The 15488-nt window shown below is 41.1% G+C and overlaps 1 protein-coding gene across 6 annotated transcripts in view; it reads right to left on the bottom strand.

Annotated features, from left to right (window-relative positions):
• TBC1D1 (TBC1 domain family member 1) overlaps positions 1-15488 on the bottom strand; it is a 90899-nt gene that overhangs the window by 37731 nt on the left and 37680 nt on the right. For all 6 annotated transcript variants that reach the window (XM_081959787.1, XM_081959788.1, XM_081959790.1 and 3 more), the window contains 4 exons: positions 11838-11927; positions 8243-8347; positions 6826-6958; positions 6079-6170 (listed from right to left, as the gene is read on the bottom strand). In XM_081959787.1, coding sequence (XP_081815913.1) covers positions 6079-6170; positions 6826-6958; positions 8243-8347; positions 11838-11927 — 420 coding nt within the window. The remainder of the gene's footprint in view (positions 1-6078; positions 6171-6825; positions 6959-8242; positions 8348-11837; positions 11928-15488) is intronic.

The following is a 15488-nucleotide window of genomic DNA, read 5'->3' as shown; positions in this document are numbered from 1 at the left end:
AAAATGCAACCCCCCCACGTACATCTACACCAACACCAGTAGATTTGGATGTCTTAGAGCAGAGGATGTTTGAGAAAGAGACAGAAGAGCAAAGAATGCAGACACAAAAAGAGGAGGAGGGGCAGGGTGCTGTAGGTGGAGTCGACCCCTCTGGATCTCTGTTGTGCTCCTTCTTGGAAGAAGGACCTTCTAAGTCTCTCACTGAAATGCCGATATTTAAACCTGTCGAACAACGTATTACCAGATCCACGACTAGACAAATGTTAGAATCTCATAAGCGCGTCGACCCTCAAATACAATGTGCTAAGAAAGAAGCTAAGAAGCAAACCGGAGCCATGGGAGGAGCAGGGCTGGAGATTGGTTTTGTGGAGAGAGATCTTCAGCAAATGCTTTCAGCGCTTCAGACCAGATCTAAAGATGCTTAAGCTATTATCTTGGAACGTGAATGGAATGAACTCTCCACAAAAAAGGAAAAAAATATTTTATTATTTGAAGCAATTTAATAATGATGTTGTTTGCCTTCAAGAGACTCATATTAGGCTGCAAGACCAGAAGTACTTAGTGAATTCAAAACTGGGAACATTTTATGCTGCCTCTGATTTGGTAAAGAAAAATGGTGTGGTGATATATATAAATAAAAGATTTTCAACTAAAGTTATAGAGGCAGATGACGCTGGTAGATATATAGCAATTCAATTTGATACAGACTTCGGTTCCATTTTGGTGCTAGGAATATATGCTCCTAACCAATGCCAAGAAAGTTTTTATAAGATGCTCCATTTAAAAATTTTAGACTGGAACTTTAAGAGTATTCTAATAATGGGAGACTGGAATGGAGTGATTTCTCCAAAGATAGACAAGAGTACAAAGACGAAATTCACTACCAAATTACCAAAGGCTTTTTTTGATTTACAAGACGATTTGAAATTAAAAGATGTTTGGAGGACACAACATCTAAATGAGATGGATTTTTCTTTCTACTCAGATAGACATAAATCCTTTTCAAGGATTGATTTCTTTTTGTTAACACCGGATCTACTTCCTAAAGCCAAGAAATCCAAGATTTTCGCCAGGTCACTTAGCGATCATAGTCCGGTGTGGTTACAAATTGAATTAGGGATGAGGCCAAGAAGGTCTTGGAGAGTAAATGAAAATTTATTTAGATATGAAAAAAATGTTGATGAACTTAAAAAACACATGAAGGAATTTTTTAGTTTTAATATGAATAAGGGCACTCCCATTGAAATAGTTTGGGATGCAAGTAAAGCTTATATGCGTGGGGTCCTGATACATATGAACTTTAAACACAAACAAATTAGACAGAAAAGGAGAATGGAATTGGAAGATGAAATAAAACGTAAAGAACAGCTGCTTATAATAAACCCGAATGACCAGGCGCTCCAGATGGCGCTAAAGCTGTTGAAAGATCAATTTCAGATGCTTATAGCAGAACAAACAGCAACCAATTTGCAATTTGCTAAACATAACACCTTTGCCAACGCTAATAAACCTGGTAGATGGTTAGCATATACTTTGAGAAGGAATATGAATGATAGAATTATTGATAAAATTGAGTTTCGAGGGAAGATGGTATATCAACAAGAGTTGATTAAAAAATCATTTGTGGACTATTATACTAAGCTATATGTACAGGATAATATACAGAACAAGTTAATAGATGATTTTTTGGAAGGAAAAAGGGTTGCAAAAATTTCTGTGCTTCAAAAGGCAAATTTGGAACGTCTTATAACCGCTGATGAGATCACTTTAGTTATAAATCAACTTAAATTAGCTAAGGCTCCAGGGACTGATGGTTTGACTGCAATGTATTATAAAACTTTACAACTGGAAATGATTGAATATCTTACACAACTATTTTGTAATATACAACAAGGAGGTAAAATACCTCTCTCATGGAAAGCGGCTTTTATCTCATTGATACCTAAAGATAAAGAGGGCCCTAAGAAACCAGAGGATTACAGGCCGATATCTCTTCTGAACACAGATTATAAAATATTTGCTAAAGTATTAGCCAACAGATTGATGCCGGTTATTCAAGAGATTATTCATCATGATCAAGCAGGATTTATTGAAGGCAGACATATGAAGGAGAATGTAAGGCAACTCATAGATTTAATTGACTATCTTGATAAGAATAAGCAGATCTCTGCAGTGCTGGTTTTCTTGGATGCAGAGAAGGCCTTCGATCGAGTGAATTGGAACTTTCTAACCAAGACTTTGGAAAAGATGGATATGGGACCACGATTGCGGCAGGCGATTGGAGCAATTTATCAGCAACAAAATGCACAACTTATTATTAATGGAAATTTGTCAACAACTTTCGAGATACAAAAAGGCACAAGACAAGGTTGCCCATTATCCCCATTGTTATTTATTTTAACTTTGGAAGTCTTGTTGAACGCAATTCGGGACTCAAAATCCTTAGATGGCATAGCTATCAGGCAAAAGGAATACAGAACTAGAGCATTCGCCGATGATCTGGTTGTTACCCTTTCACATCCTTTGAAATCAATAATCCAGATGAAAAATATCATAATAGAATTTGGCATGGTGTCTGGGTTTAGACTAAATCAAAACAAAACGAAAATGATGGTTAAAAACATGACAGAGACTCAAAGAAAGAGACTTGTAAGTTTAGCAGGTTTTGAAATAGTTTCTAAAGTTAAATATTTAGGAATACAAATTTCAGAATCAAACACAAAACTTTTCTCAAATAACTATGAAGTGTTGTGGCAAAAGATACAGAAAGATCTTGAAGCGTGGAAAAAGTTACAATTGTCTTTGCTTGGAAGGATCTCAGCAATTAAAATGAACATTCTACCTAGATTTATCTTTCTATTCCAGATGATTCCGGTGCTCAAGTCAGATAAAACCTTGTTAAATTGGCAAACAACATTAAATAAATTTGTTTGGAAGGAGAAAAAACCGAGAGTAAAGATGAAGATTATGCAAGATACACGTGAAAGAGGTGGCCTCAGACTCCCAAACCTTCGATTGTATTATGAAGCTGCGGTATTAACGCATGTAGCAGATTGGTTTGGGAAAACAAAAATGGAATTGCTCAATATAGAAGGCCATGATCTTGTTCTGGGATGGCATGCATATCTTTTTTATGAAGACAGGGTGGATAAAGTGTTCAACAACCATGTTCTCCGTAGTGCCTTGATGAGAATATGGAAGAAGCACCGGCCCAATTGGGATTATAAAATACCGCTTTGGTTGGATCTTGCAGACACCATGGGGATTATGAATATTAAGTCACTCGGGGGTTGTTTATATAAAGATGTGCTTATTGCTGATGGGGGCGAATGGAAGTTAAAAACTTTGGAACAGCTGTTGGAAGAAGGAATTACTTTAAATTGGTTACATTACATACAGCTTCAGAAGAGATGGGAAGAAGATCGCAGGGTCGGCTTTATGGATAAAGAAGTGGAACTGATTAAGCAGATAAAAGAGACTGGTCCAAAACAAGTTAAAAGAATATATAATGTACTGTTAGAAAGAGACTCAGAAAGTGAATTGGTTAAGGATTGTATGATTAAATGGGCTCAGAATTTTGGGGAAGTGGTTATGTTGGAAACGTGGGAAAAAATATGGGTTCAGAATGTTAAATTTACACAGTCACAGAATTTAAGGGAGAATTTTTATAAAATGTTTTACAGATGGTATTTAGATCCTAAAAAATTATCATGCATGTACCCAAATGTTCAACCAAAATGTTGGAGATGCGGGTGTCTAGATGCTACCTTTTTTCATGTATGGTGGACTTGCAACAAGGTTAAAGCTTTTTGGATAAAAATATGGTGGGTTATGCAGAATGTATTTAAGAAAAGAATACAATTCACTCCACAAATGTTTTTATTGGGTATAGTTAAGGATTTTACCAAAGGGGAAACAAAATTGGCCTTGTATATGGTTACAGCAGCTAGGTTGTTGATTGCGCAACATTGGAAAAAAGATTTTTTGCCAACAATTGATCAATGGATTCAGAAGGTGGCGGGGTTCGCTGAAATGGCAAAAATTTCAGCTTTCTTAAAAGCTCAGAAACAGGAGGATTACACACAGGAATGGGCAAAATGGATTGATTATATACAGAATAAATACCAGACTAGGAGTTATTATCTAGCCTTTAGGTAAGAATGTTTAGACCGATAGATGATCAGAGTAAATAGTATATGGGATGTTTGGAATTATTAGAGTGGTATACAGCGGAAGTCAGGGGGGTGGGTTTGTGCGGGAGGTGGGGGAGGGTTAGGGTGGAGGGTGGGGCAATATATATGTATGAATAAATTAGAAGATGGGACTAATGAAACATTGTTAGGCTAGGAGAAATTTATATTAAGAGTTATAGATGTTAAATTAGCTTAGAAAATGATCAATGTGTTATTATTAATTTAAGACTAATCTCTATAGTTTTTGTTGGGAGGAGAGGGGTTATGAGTAATCTATTTTAAGATGGGGGGTGGGGAGGGGGTAAAGTGTTTGGTATAATATTTGAATGTGAATTTTTGCGGGGGGGTATAGCATTTGTATGAGATTTATATTGTATGGAGGGGGGGGGGTGAAAAGGGGGAAAATTTGTTTGTACAAAACTCTTTTAATAAAAAAAAAAAAAATAAAATAAAATGGGGCAAGCCTCCTTTAACAAATGTATTCACTTAGCAACATAAATTTCGGGCTCAATTGTGGTTGTAAGTCGAGGGCTACCTGTACCGTCAACGATTTGGGCGTATCAATTTCACAATATATAGTCGGAATTATGAAACAATTGATTTCAATTACCGTAGCTTTCTATACTGTCATTTGGAGAAGTGAATGGCCAAGCAAATCACCCTTACTTCTACAGGCAATGTTTATTTGGTTGACTCCAAAAACCTAAAACTGTAATCACATGCCTGCTTTAATTTTTTCCTACATCATCTATGGGCCATCAATGCTACAAAAAATTTGCATCAACCCAACATCAAGCAAAATGTTTTGGACACATTTTTCCCTTCCAAAAACCTAAACCTATTTTGAAGTTTAACAAGAAAAAAGTATGGACAAGTTCTCAGATGACATTGTAAAGACAGCTTAACCTTGCTGAATTCTATAATCAACCAATATGTTGCGGCCCGCCAGTGGCCAGCGGGGCTAATGGCACACACAGACAGTAAGAAGGTTGGGGAGAAACATGGACCAGTCCTGGAGTCTGGGGAAGGCTCTAATGAGGGCTCTGTGTTGGAGGCAGAGAGGGGGCCAGGGCCATCTGACAGTTATCAGCTGCTTTAGGAGTCAGAGATCAGTGGGGCAGAAGAACAGCTGGAGCCTGTTCCCAGTGTGTCCATTCGCAGAGCTGCCAGGAGAAGGGAAGAGTTAAGGAACAAGGGCTGACTCGGGAGTAAGGCCACAGGTGGACGATGAATGGCCCCTCCCAGAGGAGATAAAGGAGGAGCAAAAGGGGAGTGAAGTTTGCAGGAGACAATTAGCTTGCTTAAATAGTGTGAAAATTTGTTCATGACTCTCAGAAACTTAAAAGTATTTTCTTGTACAGTGGTTGCGTTTGGAAGATATGCCATTTTGGACAATAGAACGTGTTTTGTCCTCCTTTTCATTGTAAAAAAGTTGGTCACCTTAAGATATCGGCCTGGCAGCTCTCCAAGACTGATAAGTTCTGTGGTTGTAAATTCACCCTTGAAAGACTGTTTGCAGGGACTTTGCTGGATGTGAAGGAGAGTAATTCACATTAGCTTAATAAAAAGGGGTTTTGTTGGGACAAGGACAGTGAAGGGATTCATCCAGTTCGCACCACTTTGGGAGAACCAGTTGTAAACTTTCTGAGCAGTTTGGTGAACTGGTTGTTGGCAGAGAACCGGTAATTAAATTATTTGAATCCCGCCACTGGACAAGGAGTCTGCTTTGTGATTTTGTGAAGCCTAGGCCAGAATGCAATGTTGTTTAATCCTGGGCAAGCAATTTCCATTGACTTTAATGCAACTCCTGCTAAGAGGCACAAATTAGGAACGCAACTTAGAAAATGTATTTTTCCTCCATAGGAAAATATATGCCGGCAGTTACCTGAACTTCCTCAAAGATGTCGGCTTGCTCCTGGTTATTCAGTGCTGTTAAATGTTTTTGCAGTTCCAACTTAGTTTTAGAAGGATGCGCCCCTAAGAAATAAACAGATCGACATTTTAAGTCAACATTTTGGCTCGAGACTCAATATTTAATCAGGGCATCTGTGGAACCCTGACAGCAAGCCAACCCTGAGCCCACATAATTTACAGCCCAATTATGATCCTGATCATGCCTTTTGGAGAATATTTGGTCACCTGAAATTCACAAAGTAGAATGGTGGATGGATGAAACTATTTGCTCTTTGGTCTCGTGATGATAGCAGTCAATTAAGATTTACGTTTGTTTTGGCCCCCAGAACTTATCTATGCAACCATCTTCTTCTTTTAAAGACCCCGTAATCCCTTGCGGGGTGGAGTCTTCGGCAACTGAATGGAGCTGAGTGTCTATTGGCCGGATGCCTTTCCTGTCACCAAGGCGGAGTTTTGTTCAGCAGATCTATTCTCATTGTGCCCAGAGAGAGAAATATCTGCCTCTACCTGGGATCGAACTCACATCCTCCTGACTGTTAGGCAAGAGCTCCACCTCTAGGCCACCAGAACCCACTCATCCTTATCTATACCATGATTCAATTATATACACCCTAAAAATTAAAGATTTTTTTTTTAAAAAAAATCCCGTTGATCTATCTATCGGCTTACTCCCAAAGGTATCCAAGAAAACACATAGACAAACCTGGATAATTCTTACCTTCTATCTTTTCACAGAGTTTATGAAGAATTTGCATAGGACACCCATCGCAGAACTGCAGCTGAGTTTTGAAATTTTGATGGACAGCCGCCACACTGAATGCCTGTTTCAAGGTCATCATGATCTCGTCCACCTAAAAGAGAGGGGGGTGAGGGGGGAGAGAGAGGGAAAGAGATTGAGAGAAAAGAGAGAGAGAAAGGATAGAGATAATGGATGGATGGATGGATGGATGAGAGAGAGAGAAAATGGGATGGATGGATGGATGATAGATGGCAGATGAGAGAAGAGAGAGAGAGAGAAGAGAAAGAGAGAGAGAAGAGAGAGAGAGAAGAGAGAAGAATGAGAGAGAAAGAAAGAGAGAGAGGAGACAGAGAGAGGAGACAGAGAGATATCAAAGTTTTGGCCTTTTCTGCTGTTCTAGTCCTTTTGCCAGCTTTTGAGCCATGATAGCAGAGATGGGTTCCTGCTGGTTCGGCCTGGTTCGACCGAACTGCTGGTTGTTTGGCGGCCTGCCACATCCCCGAACCAGTTCTCCTACAGGGCTGCCATCTTTATTTTCGGTTCTGTGCATGCGCAGAACAATTGTAATTGCACAAATTTAATTTTTCTTCTTTTTTTAACATTTTGTGCATGCGCATGCCTATTTTTGTACAAATGTGCACACGGGCGGAGGGCGCATCTGGTGTGTGCGTGAGACAAGTGAGCGTGCGCAAAATTGTTGCGCTCACCGAACCGGCAGTAATGCCGGGAGCAACCCACCCCTGCATGGTAGCACAGTGGTTAGAATGCAGTATTGCAGGCTAATTTTGCCCACTGCCAGTAGTTCGATCTTGACTGGCTCAAATGTTGACTCAGCCTGTCATCCTTCCAAAGTCGGTAAAATGAGAACCCAAATGTCAACTCGCAAAGCATCCCTGGCCTGCTCTCCAGTTGCCATAGGCAAGGGGGATGGGAATCTGGCGAAGCAGCACAGCAGCCACAAACAGAAGCACATTCCAGGCATAGCTTTCTCAAGGCTGTCTCCCTGGTTACCCACAGCAGCCGGAGTAGCATGATCTCTACAGCCCACGAAAGTGCTCCTTTGGAGAATGTGCTTTATGACACAACCTGGGGGAAGGGGGGAAACAGGGTCATAATTGGGCTGTAAATTACATGGGGTCAGAATTGGCTTCACTTGGCTATGTGCTGACATGAAGCTCTTGATAAATAACTGGATTTCTTTTGAAACTTGGCTCGAGATTCATGATTTAATTAGGGCATCTGTGGAACATTGGCAGCAAGCCAACTCTGACCCCACGTAATTTACAGCCCAATTATGACCCTGTTTGTACGACCATAATTTTGGGGGACAATATGCTGACTCTGTAAAAGCTTTAGAGACGGCTGTAAAGCGACAGTGCTATTTTCAAGCGCTTACCAGGGCTTCCTCTGCACACTGAAATACGTAACACACAAAGTGGAAGCCTCTGTTTTTGGAAGGCTCTCTGCAGATGAATCCAAAGTGATCCACATGACGAATCCCCTGTAAGACCAATCATTGCATCAAAATGTTTGTAAAGGAAGGGGTATAAACAGCGTTATGACTTTATGCAGGAAAAAGGGAGAACTTCATTTGTAATGTCTGAATGTTGACTCATTCCCATTTCTCCTTGTTTCTAGGTTGAATCTCTCCTGAATCAGTTTCCATCCATTGTTCCTCGTCTGGCCTTCAGGGGCTTTGGAAAATAGCTTGACTCCCCCCTCCTCTATGTGGCAGCCCCTCAAATATTGGAAGACTTCTATCCTGTCTCCCCTGGTCCTTCTCTTCACTAGACTAGCCAAGCCCAGTTCCTGCAACCGTTCATTGTAGGCTTTCGCCTCCAGTCCCCTCATCATCTTGGTTGCTCTTCTCTGCACACTTTATAGGGTCTCAACATCTTTTTTTATAGTGTGGTGACCAAAACTGGACACAGTACTCTAGCTGTGGTCTTACTAAGGCTTTATAGAGTGGTGATTGACTCATATTTATGACGGTTGCAGCCTCCTGGAGATCACATGATCCCCTTTTGCGACCTTCTGACAAAGAAAGTCAACTGGGAAGGCTGATTCACTTAACAACCGTGTTCCTAACAACTTCAGTGAAAGGCAAGAAAGGTCGTAGAATGGGGGAACACTCGCTTAACAAATGCTCCCCTTAGCAACCTTGGGCTCAATTAGTAGTAGGACCACCTGTACTACTATGTGGTTGCAAAACATGAAGTCAACAGCAAGGATATTGCTGGCTATGAGGAATATCTTCAAGGGGTTTCATAGAACAGTTTCATAGATCTTTATTCTAATATTCGTCAGTTTTAGCATCTCGTAAGTCTGAACTTCTTAACAGACAGTAGTGCAGTGTCTCCTCAACCTCGGCAACTTGAAGGTGAGGGGACTTCAACTCCCAGAATTCCCCAGCTAGCCAAAGGGATTCTGGAAGTTGAAGTCCACCCATCTTCACATGTCTATGGAGCTTCTCAGTCATTCAGGTCATGGATGCCCCAAAGGTGCTTTTTCAACTTTTCTTGGAAGATGTTTTGCTTCTCATCAAAGAAGCTTCTTCAGCTCTCCTTCAGAACTGAAGACGTTTCTTGGATGAGAAGCGAAACGTCTTCAAAGAAAAACCAGAAAGCGCAGTTGATCCAACTTCCAAGTTACTAAGGTTGAGGCGGCCAGAACGGCTTTTCTGTAGAAAGATTTTTAATCGGCGCTCTCAGTTTTTTGTTATGTTTTATGTTTTTCTTGAACAGCAGCTCTGGGATAAATCTGGTTTTAAGATGAAGGATCCTCCTGAACAGAAGTAACACAGACAATTTCTCACTGCGCTACCTTATGAGAAGAGAACATTGTTCCCAAATCTTGTGGCTAAGCCTCCCAATGAAGAGGCCAATTGTAGCATCTATTGTGGAGGTTGGGGAGGGACATGGGTCAGTCCTGGAGTCTAGGGAAGGCAGAAGAACAGGGGGAGGCTGTTCCCAGTGCATGGGTGCACAGAGCAGCCAGAAGGTAAGAACAGGCAACTCGGGAGTAAGGCTTGGAAATGATTGGCCCCTCCCATAAGACATAAAGGAGGAGCAAAGGCACATGAGCCTTTGCAGGAAGCAAAGCAACTTTGTTCGTTCTGGTCGGTTCAAACTCTGAGAAACTCTGTTTGACTCTGTGCTCCGTTTGGCCTCGCAAAGCTAATTGGCAATTAGGTCTTTGGCAGCGTTTCAAGGGAGATAAAGGTGGGTGCTTATCAGCCTTACCCTGAAAGACTAGAGCAGACTTCTGTCGGACTCTTTACAAACTATTTGGGACTCATTATGAACTGTGAATGAACTTAATTCACAGCTGTTGAAATCAAAAGAGGGTTTTGGAGACTAAGTGTGTGTGCTTTTTACTGTCTCAGGAAGTCTAGATCAGAACAGCATCTGCCTTGCTTTATCAACAGAGGTTAACGTTCACAGTGTAATATTTTTTTCTGTGCTACAAGTTAATCATTAAATGAACCGGGAGTAGGAAAAATTAATTTTATTTCCAGCTGGCCTGGTTAAAAAAAAACAATAAAAGAATTTGACCTTGAGGGCAAGTAGCTGAGGGATGACTCAGAAATATTCCCTGACAAAGTAAATGGTCATAAAGAAACTCCTTCTAATTTATGACAGATTTCCGTTAGAAATAACCGTTCTGGGATTTATGCTAAAGTTTCTTTTATCATTATTGGCTGCCAAACCAATTTAGCATTAGGGGATTTCCATAGAATTGCATCATCTGCATCTATTTTTTTTATTTTGGACAATGAGGGGGGGGGGAACAGCTTCATAAAATTGGGATGTTATTTGTTAATTGTTGAAACAAATTTCAAACCAAATTAAATAAAGGTAAAGGTTCCCCTCCACATATGTGCCAGTCGTTCCTAACTCTAGGGGGCGGTGCTTATCTCTGTTTCAAAGCCGAAGAGCCAGCGCTGTCCGAAGACGTCTCCGTGGTCATGTGGCCAGCATGACTAAACACCGAAGGCGCACGGAACACTGTTCCCTTCCCAACAAAGGTGGTTCCCATTTTTCTACTTGCATTTTTTACATGCTTTCGAACTGCTAGGTTGGCAGAAGCTGGGACAAGGAACGGGAGCTCACTCCGTTACGCGGCGCTAGGGATTCGAACTGCCGACCTTTCTGATTGACAAGCTCAGCGTCTTAGCCACTGAGCCACCACAATTGAGACCAACATTTCTCATGCTAAGCCAGACAGTTGTTAAGTGAATTTTGCGGCCTTTCTCGCTAAGTGAATCACTGCAATTATTACCTCAGTAACACGGTTGTTCAGTGAATCGGGCTTCCCCGCTGATTTTGCTTGTCAGAAGGTCGCTAAATGAGATCACGTGACCCAGGGACACAGTGACCGTCATAAATATGAAACAGTTGCCCCAGCGTCTGAATTTTGATCACATGACCGTGGGAACGCTGCAACGGTCATAAGTGTGAAAAATGGTCGTAAATTACATTTTTCAGTTCCATTGTAACAGGCACTCCTTGACTTATAACAGTTCACTTAGTGACTGCTCGAAGTTACAACAGTACTGAAAATAGTGACTTATGACCATTTTTCACACCCCAACCTGCCCATCGAAACTACGCAATTATGGATGAAGCATGTAACAGTGATACCCATTGTCATCGGGGCACTTGGCACCATGTCCAAGAATTTTACAAGATACATCCACAAATTGCAGCTTCCTGCAATAACACCAACGGAACTGCAAAAAACTGAGCTACTCGGAGCATCTTATATTTTAAGAAGGTCCTTGGTTGATACCTAGGACGCTGGCAGCAACCCATATCAATAATTAGCACAAGTCAATGGTATTTGTGACACACCTTTAAATGTTCAGTTGACTGTTTCATGTTTAATGAATAAAATATGATAATAATAATGATGATGATGATGTATGAAAACCAACAGACAGAGAAATCGATCGGAGACAAGAGAATGAAAAAAAAAAGGAATTAAAATACCTGGGAGCAAAAGGAAATTTCTTTAAAGCTTTTCTCAATAACAATTTTTTTGGTTTCGGGGCTTATGATGTAAACTTCGGACTGCCCAATCTGAAAACGATAAAAACAGTGTCAATAGCGCAGCCCTAATATTATTCCCATTATGGTGCTCCGCATTTTAGAGTCGGTACGCGGGAAGCATTCTGCATAAACAAGATGCAAGGAAGATGGATTTATTTAATGCAGTACTGGAAAAAAAAAAAACCCACAAATTTGCCTACGTCAAAACATCGATGAAGCCGATTAAACAAATGCCGCGTGATCATGCTTGGGAATGCTATGTAGAAAGTTAGCACTCACCCACTGCCCCTAGAAGAATGAAATATTTTAAGAAATATTAAAAAGGCAGAATATTATATTTCCCCGGATGGGAAATGAAGAAACATGTTTTTTTTTAGAGGCAGAAAGCAGATTCACTCTTAATAGGCCCCACCATTCTTAATAGCTCACAGCAGATGTCAGCTCTTAAGAGATAAAGAGCTTATTGAGATCTAGGTAGCTCTATTCATAGGCAAAGTACTGCAGGCAGAAATCCAGTGCCCTTTTAGGCATGAATGTTGTGTGATTTTGGACCAGACCCTCTCTATGTCAGCCCAACTTATCACACAGGGCTGTTGTGAGCCCAATAGGAGGGGGAAGGTGTGTTGGATATGTTTGCTGCCTCCAGTTATTTGCAACACTAATAAGAAAGAGGGGATACAAATAAATAAATACATACCGTATTTTTCAGACTATGAGATGCACCGGTGTATAAGACGCACCAAGATTTCGAAGAGATAAGTAAGAAAAAAAAGTTTATCTCTTCCCCGGCCCCCAGCAGCACTCTGCAGGCTTCAGCAGAGCTGGGGGAAGGCAAAAACTAACCCTAACCCTGTGAAAACTGCAAAAACAGAGGCATTTTTGTCTTCCCCGGCCCTGCTGACGCCTGCAGAGTGCTCCTGGGGGCTGGGGGAAGGCAAAAACGCCTCAGGTTTTGTGAAAAACGGGCCGCTTTTTGCCCATTTTTCGCAAAAATGGGATGCTGAGGCTTCGGGAGGCCAAAAATGGCTGTATTCGGTGTATAAGACGCATCAACATCTCCATGCTCTTTTAGCGGGGAGGAAAGGTGCATCTTATACTCCGAAAAATACGGTAACTTAGTAGACAATTATTCATTATAGCAGGGGTGTCCAAACTTGGGAACTTTAAGACTTGTGGACTTCCAACTCTCAGAATTCCCCAGCCAGCCATGGCTGGCTGGGGAATTCTGGGAGTTGAAGTCCACAAGTCTTAAAGTTCCCAAGTTTGGACACCCCTGCATTATAGAGTTGAAAGAAGGGAGCATGGAGCATCTCTCCTTGTTTGGTTGCATCTACTCTGAAGTAAGTAGGGAGCATTCACCCACGTCAGACGAGCTGCAAAATGAAATTTTACAAGACCCGCAAGAAACAAAGCTGCAACGGTGTCGTTTCCCACAAGCACAGCCTCTAAATCTTTCCCCCCCCTCTTTGCATGGTTTCCAGAAGCAAACTTAATCTTAAATAGTTCGAACGGTTAGCAAACTAGATGTCCGATTAATATAAATCTTTTTTTTGGGGGGGGGGTGCAAGAAGACAACGTCGACGTGGGAGGTTTAGCTATTGTACAACCTGCTTTTCAGGACATATAAAGTGAATGGGATAAGCAGACACCTATTGGAAGTACATGGTCGTACAGGTGTGCATACCCCAAGGTATGCAATTTTGGACCGCAACTGTTTGAGCCACAGGTTGCCAGGCAACCATAGATGCCAGCAGTCACAAGCAAGCAGACTTTGAGACATGACCTCATCATCTGTGAAGCATTCTTAATGGGCCAGTTTTACTCTCCGCTGCTTAATTTTATTTGGGAACTCTTACACCGATGTTGCGTGTGTTAAAACCTTGCAGGCAATTAATTGCACACAGAGCGGAGTTGTGACAAACTTCCGAAGGGCCCATTACGTGGGAGCTGCTCTCCAGAGCAAACAGTTTGTATGTGATGGAATTACTGAGTATTTTTTTTTTAATGGCAGAGTCTGGGTGTGCTCTGAGTTTGGTGGTCTTCTCGCAAACGTTTCATTACCAAACTAGGTAACATCATCAATGTTACCAAGAAAACCACCAAGCTCAGAGACCCCTCAGTTCAGTCCTGAGCTACAAATTTTCTCCTCTTCTAAATATCTATATTTATATCTCCATCCATCCATCCATCCATCCATCCATCTATTTATCTATCATCTATCTATCTTTTTATCATTTGTCATCTTATGCTGTCTGCTGCTTGCTAGACTACAACATAAGGTCCTTGCCTGGATTTTCCCTTGGAATCTACTCATCTGCCTCTTGATCTAAGATGGGGCAAGCTCCTAATTCATAGAGGTGACCTGGGGAATAAGTGAAAACATTAATGGGAGATAAAATCCAGCTCAACAGGGTTTGAAAGTTTTATAATTTTCAACTCTTGTCCTAAGTGAGATCAAAATATTCTTTAGAGGAATGGTTTTTTATTTCCCTCCTCTCTCTATCAAAAATAACAGAGGTTGTCCCTTTAGTGGACTTTTATTACTTTCCAAGTTAATGACCTCATTTATAAACTCCACGGAACTTAAATTAAACATCGGGACAGAATGTGTGAAAACTGCTATTGGCTAAGAAGTTATGGACTTGAGGTCAACTGGATTTTGGAATGGATTTTTTTTTCCTGGTACCAAGATCCCAAAGGTGCTTTTTCCCCCAAATGGCAACTGGACTTTTCTTAATTTATCTTGAAGATGCTTCACTTCTCATTTAAGAAGCTTCTTCTGTTCTAACTCACTGGAGGGAAAGAAAGGATTTTGCAGACTAGGGGTAACATGGTACCAGTACTGCAACATTTGAGGGGCTGCCCTAAAAAAGAGGGAGTCAAGCTATTCTCCAAAGCTCTTGAGGACGGGACAAGAAGCAATGGGTGGAAACTAATCAAGGAGAGAAGCAACCTAGAATTAAGGAGACATTTCCTGACAGTGAGAAGAATTCACCAATGGAACAACTTGCCTCCAGAAGTTGTGAATGCTCCAACACTGGAAGCTTTTAAGAAGAGATTGGACAACTATTTGTCAGAGATGGCATAAAGTTTTCTGCCTGAGCAGGAGGCTGGACTAGAAGACCTCCAAGGTCCCTTCCAATTCGATTGGATTGGATTCAATTCTATTCCATTCCACTCTACTGTTACCCCTACTCTACCCTTCCATTCCATTCCATTCTTCTACAATCAGGGCTTCCTTATTTGACCTAACCTTCATTCCTCATAAGTAGGGGCAGTTGCCAGTTGCCCAATAAAGAAGGAAGTGTAAGGTCAGAAGTGTTTTCTTCTTTATTACACCATAACCCATTTCCTTAAACTAAAAGAAATGCTACAACCATGCCAGGAAGCAGTGGCATTGCACAGGCGCCTCTAAAGAAGCTTCCCACTTAAGATCAACATTACCTACATTTAATCTGTTAGAGAAGACCCTCCTTCCAGGAAATCAATTTCATTGGAATCTACTAGGATCAATGAAAGGAGAAAACATTGCTAAGTCAGTCCAATGTGAATCCTCCCTCAGGAGGAACCGTAGAATGATGGGATCCTAGG

The sequence above is a fragment of the Natrix helvetica genome, assembly GCF_964273705.1.
Source record: "Natrix helvetica genome assembly, chromosome: 7".
Taxonomy (NCBI): Eukaryota; Metazoa; Chordata; class Lepidosauria; order Squamata; family Natricidae; genus Natrix; species Natrix helvetica.
Note: the sequence above shows the minus strand (reverse complement) of the source record. Positions and strands in the feature narration are given on the sequence as shown.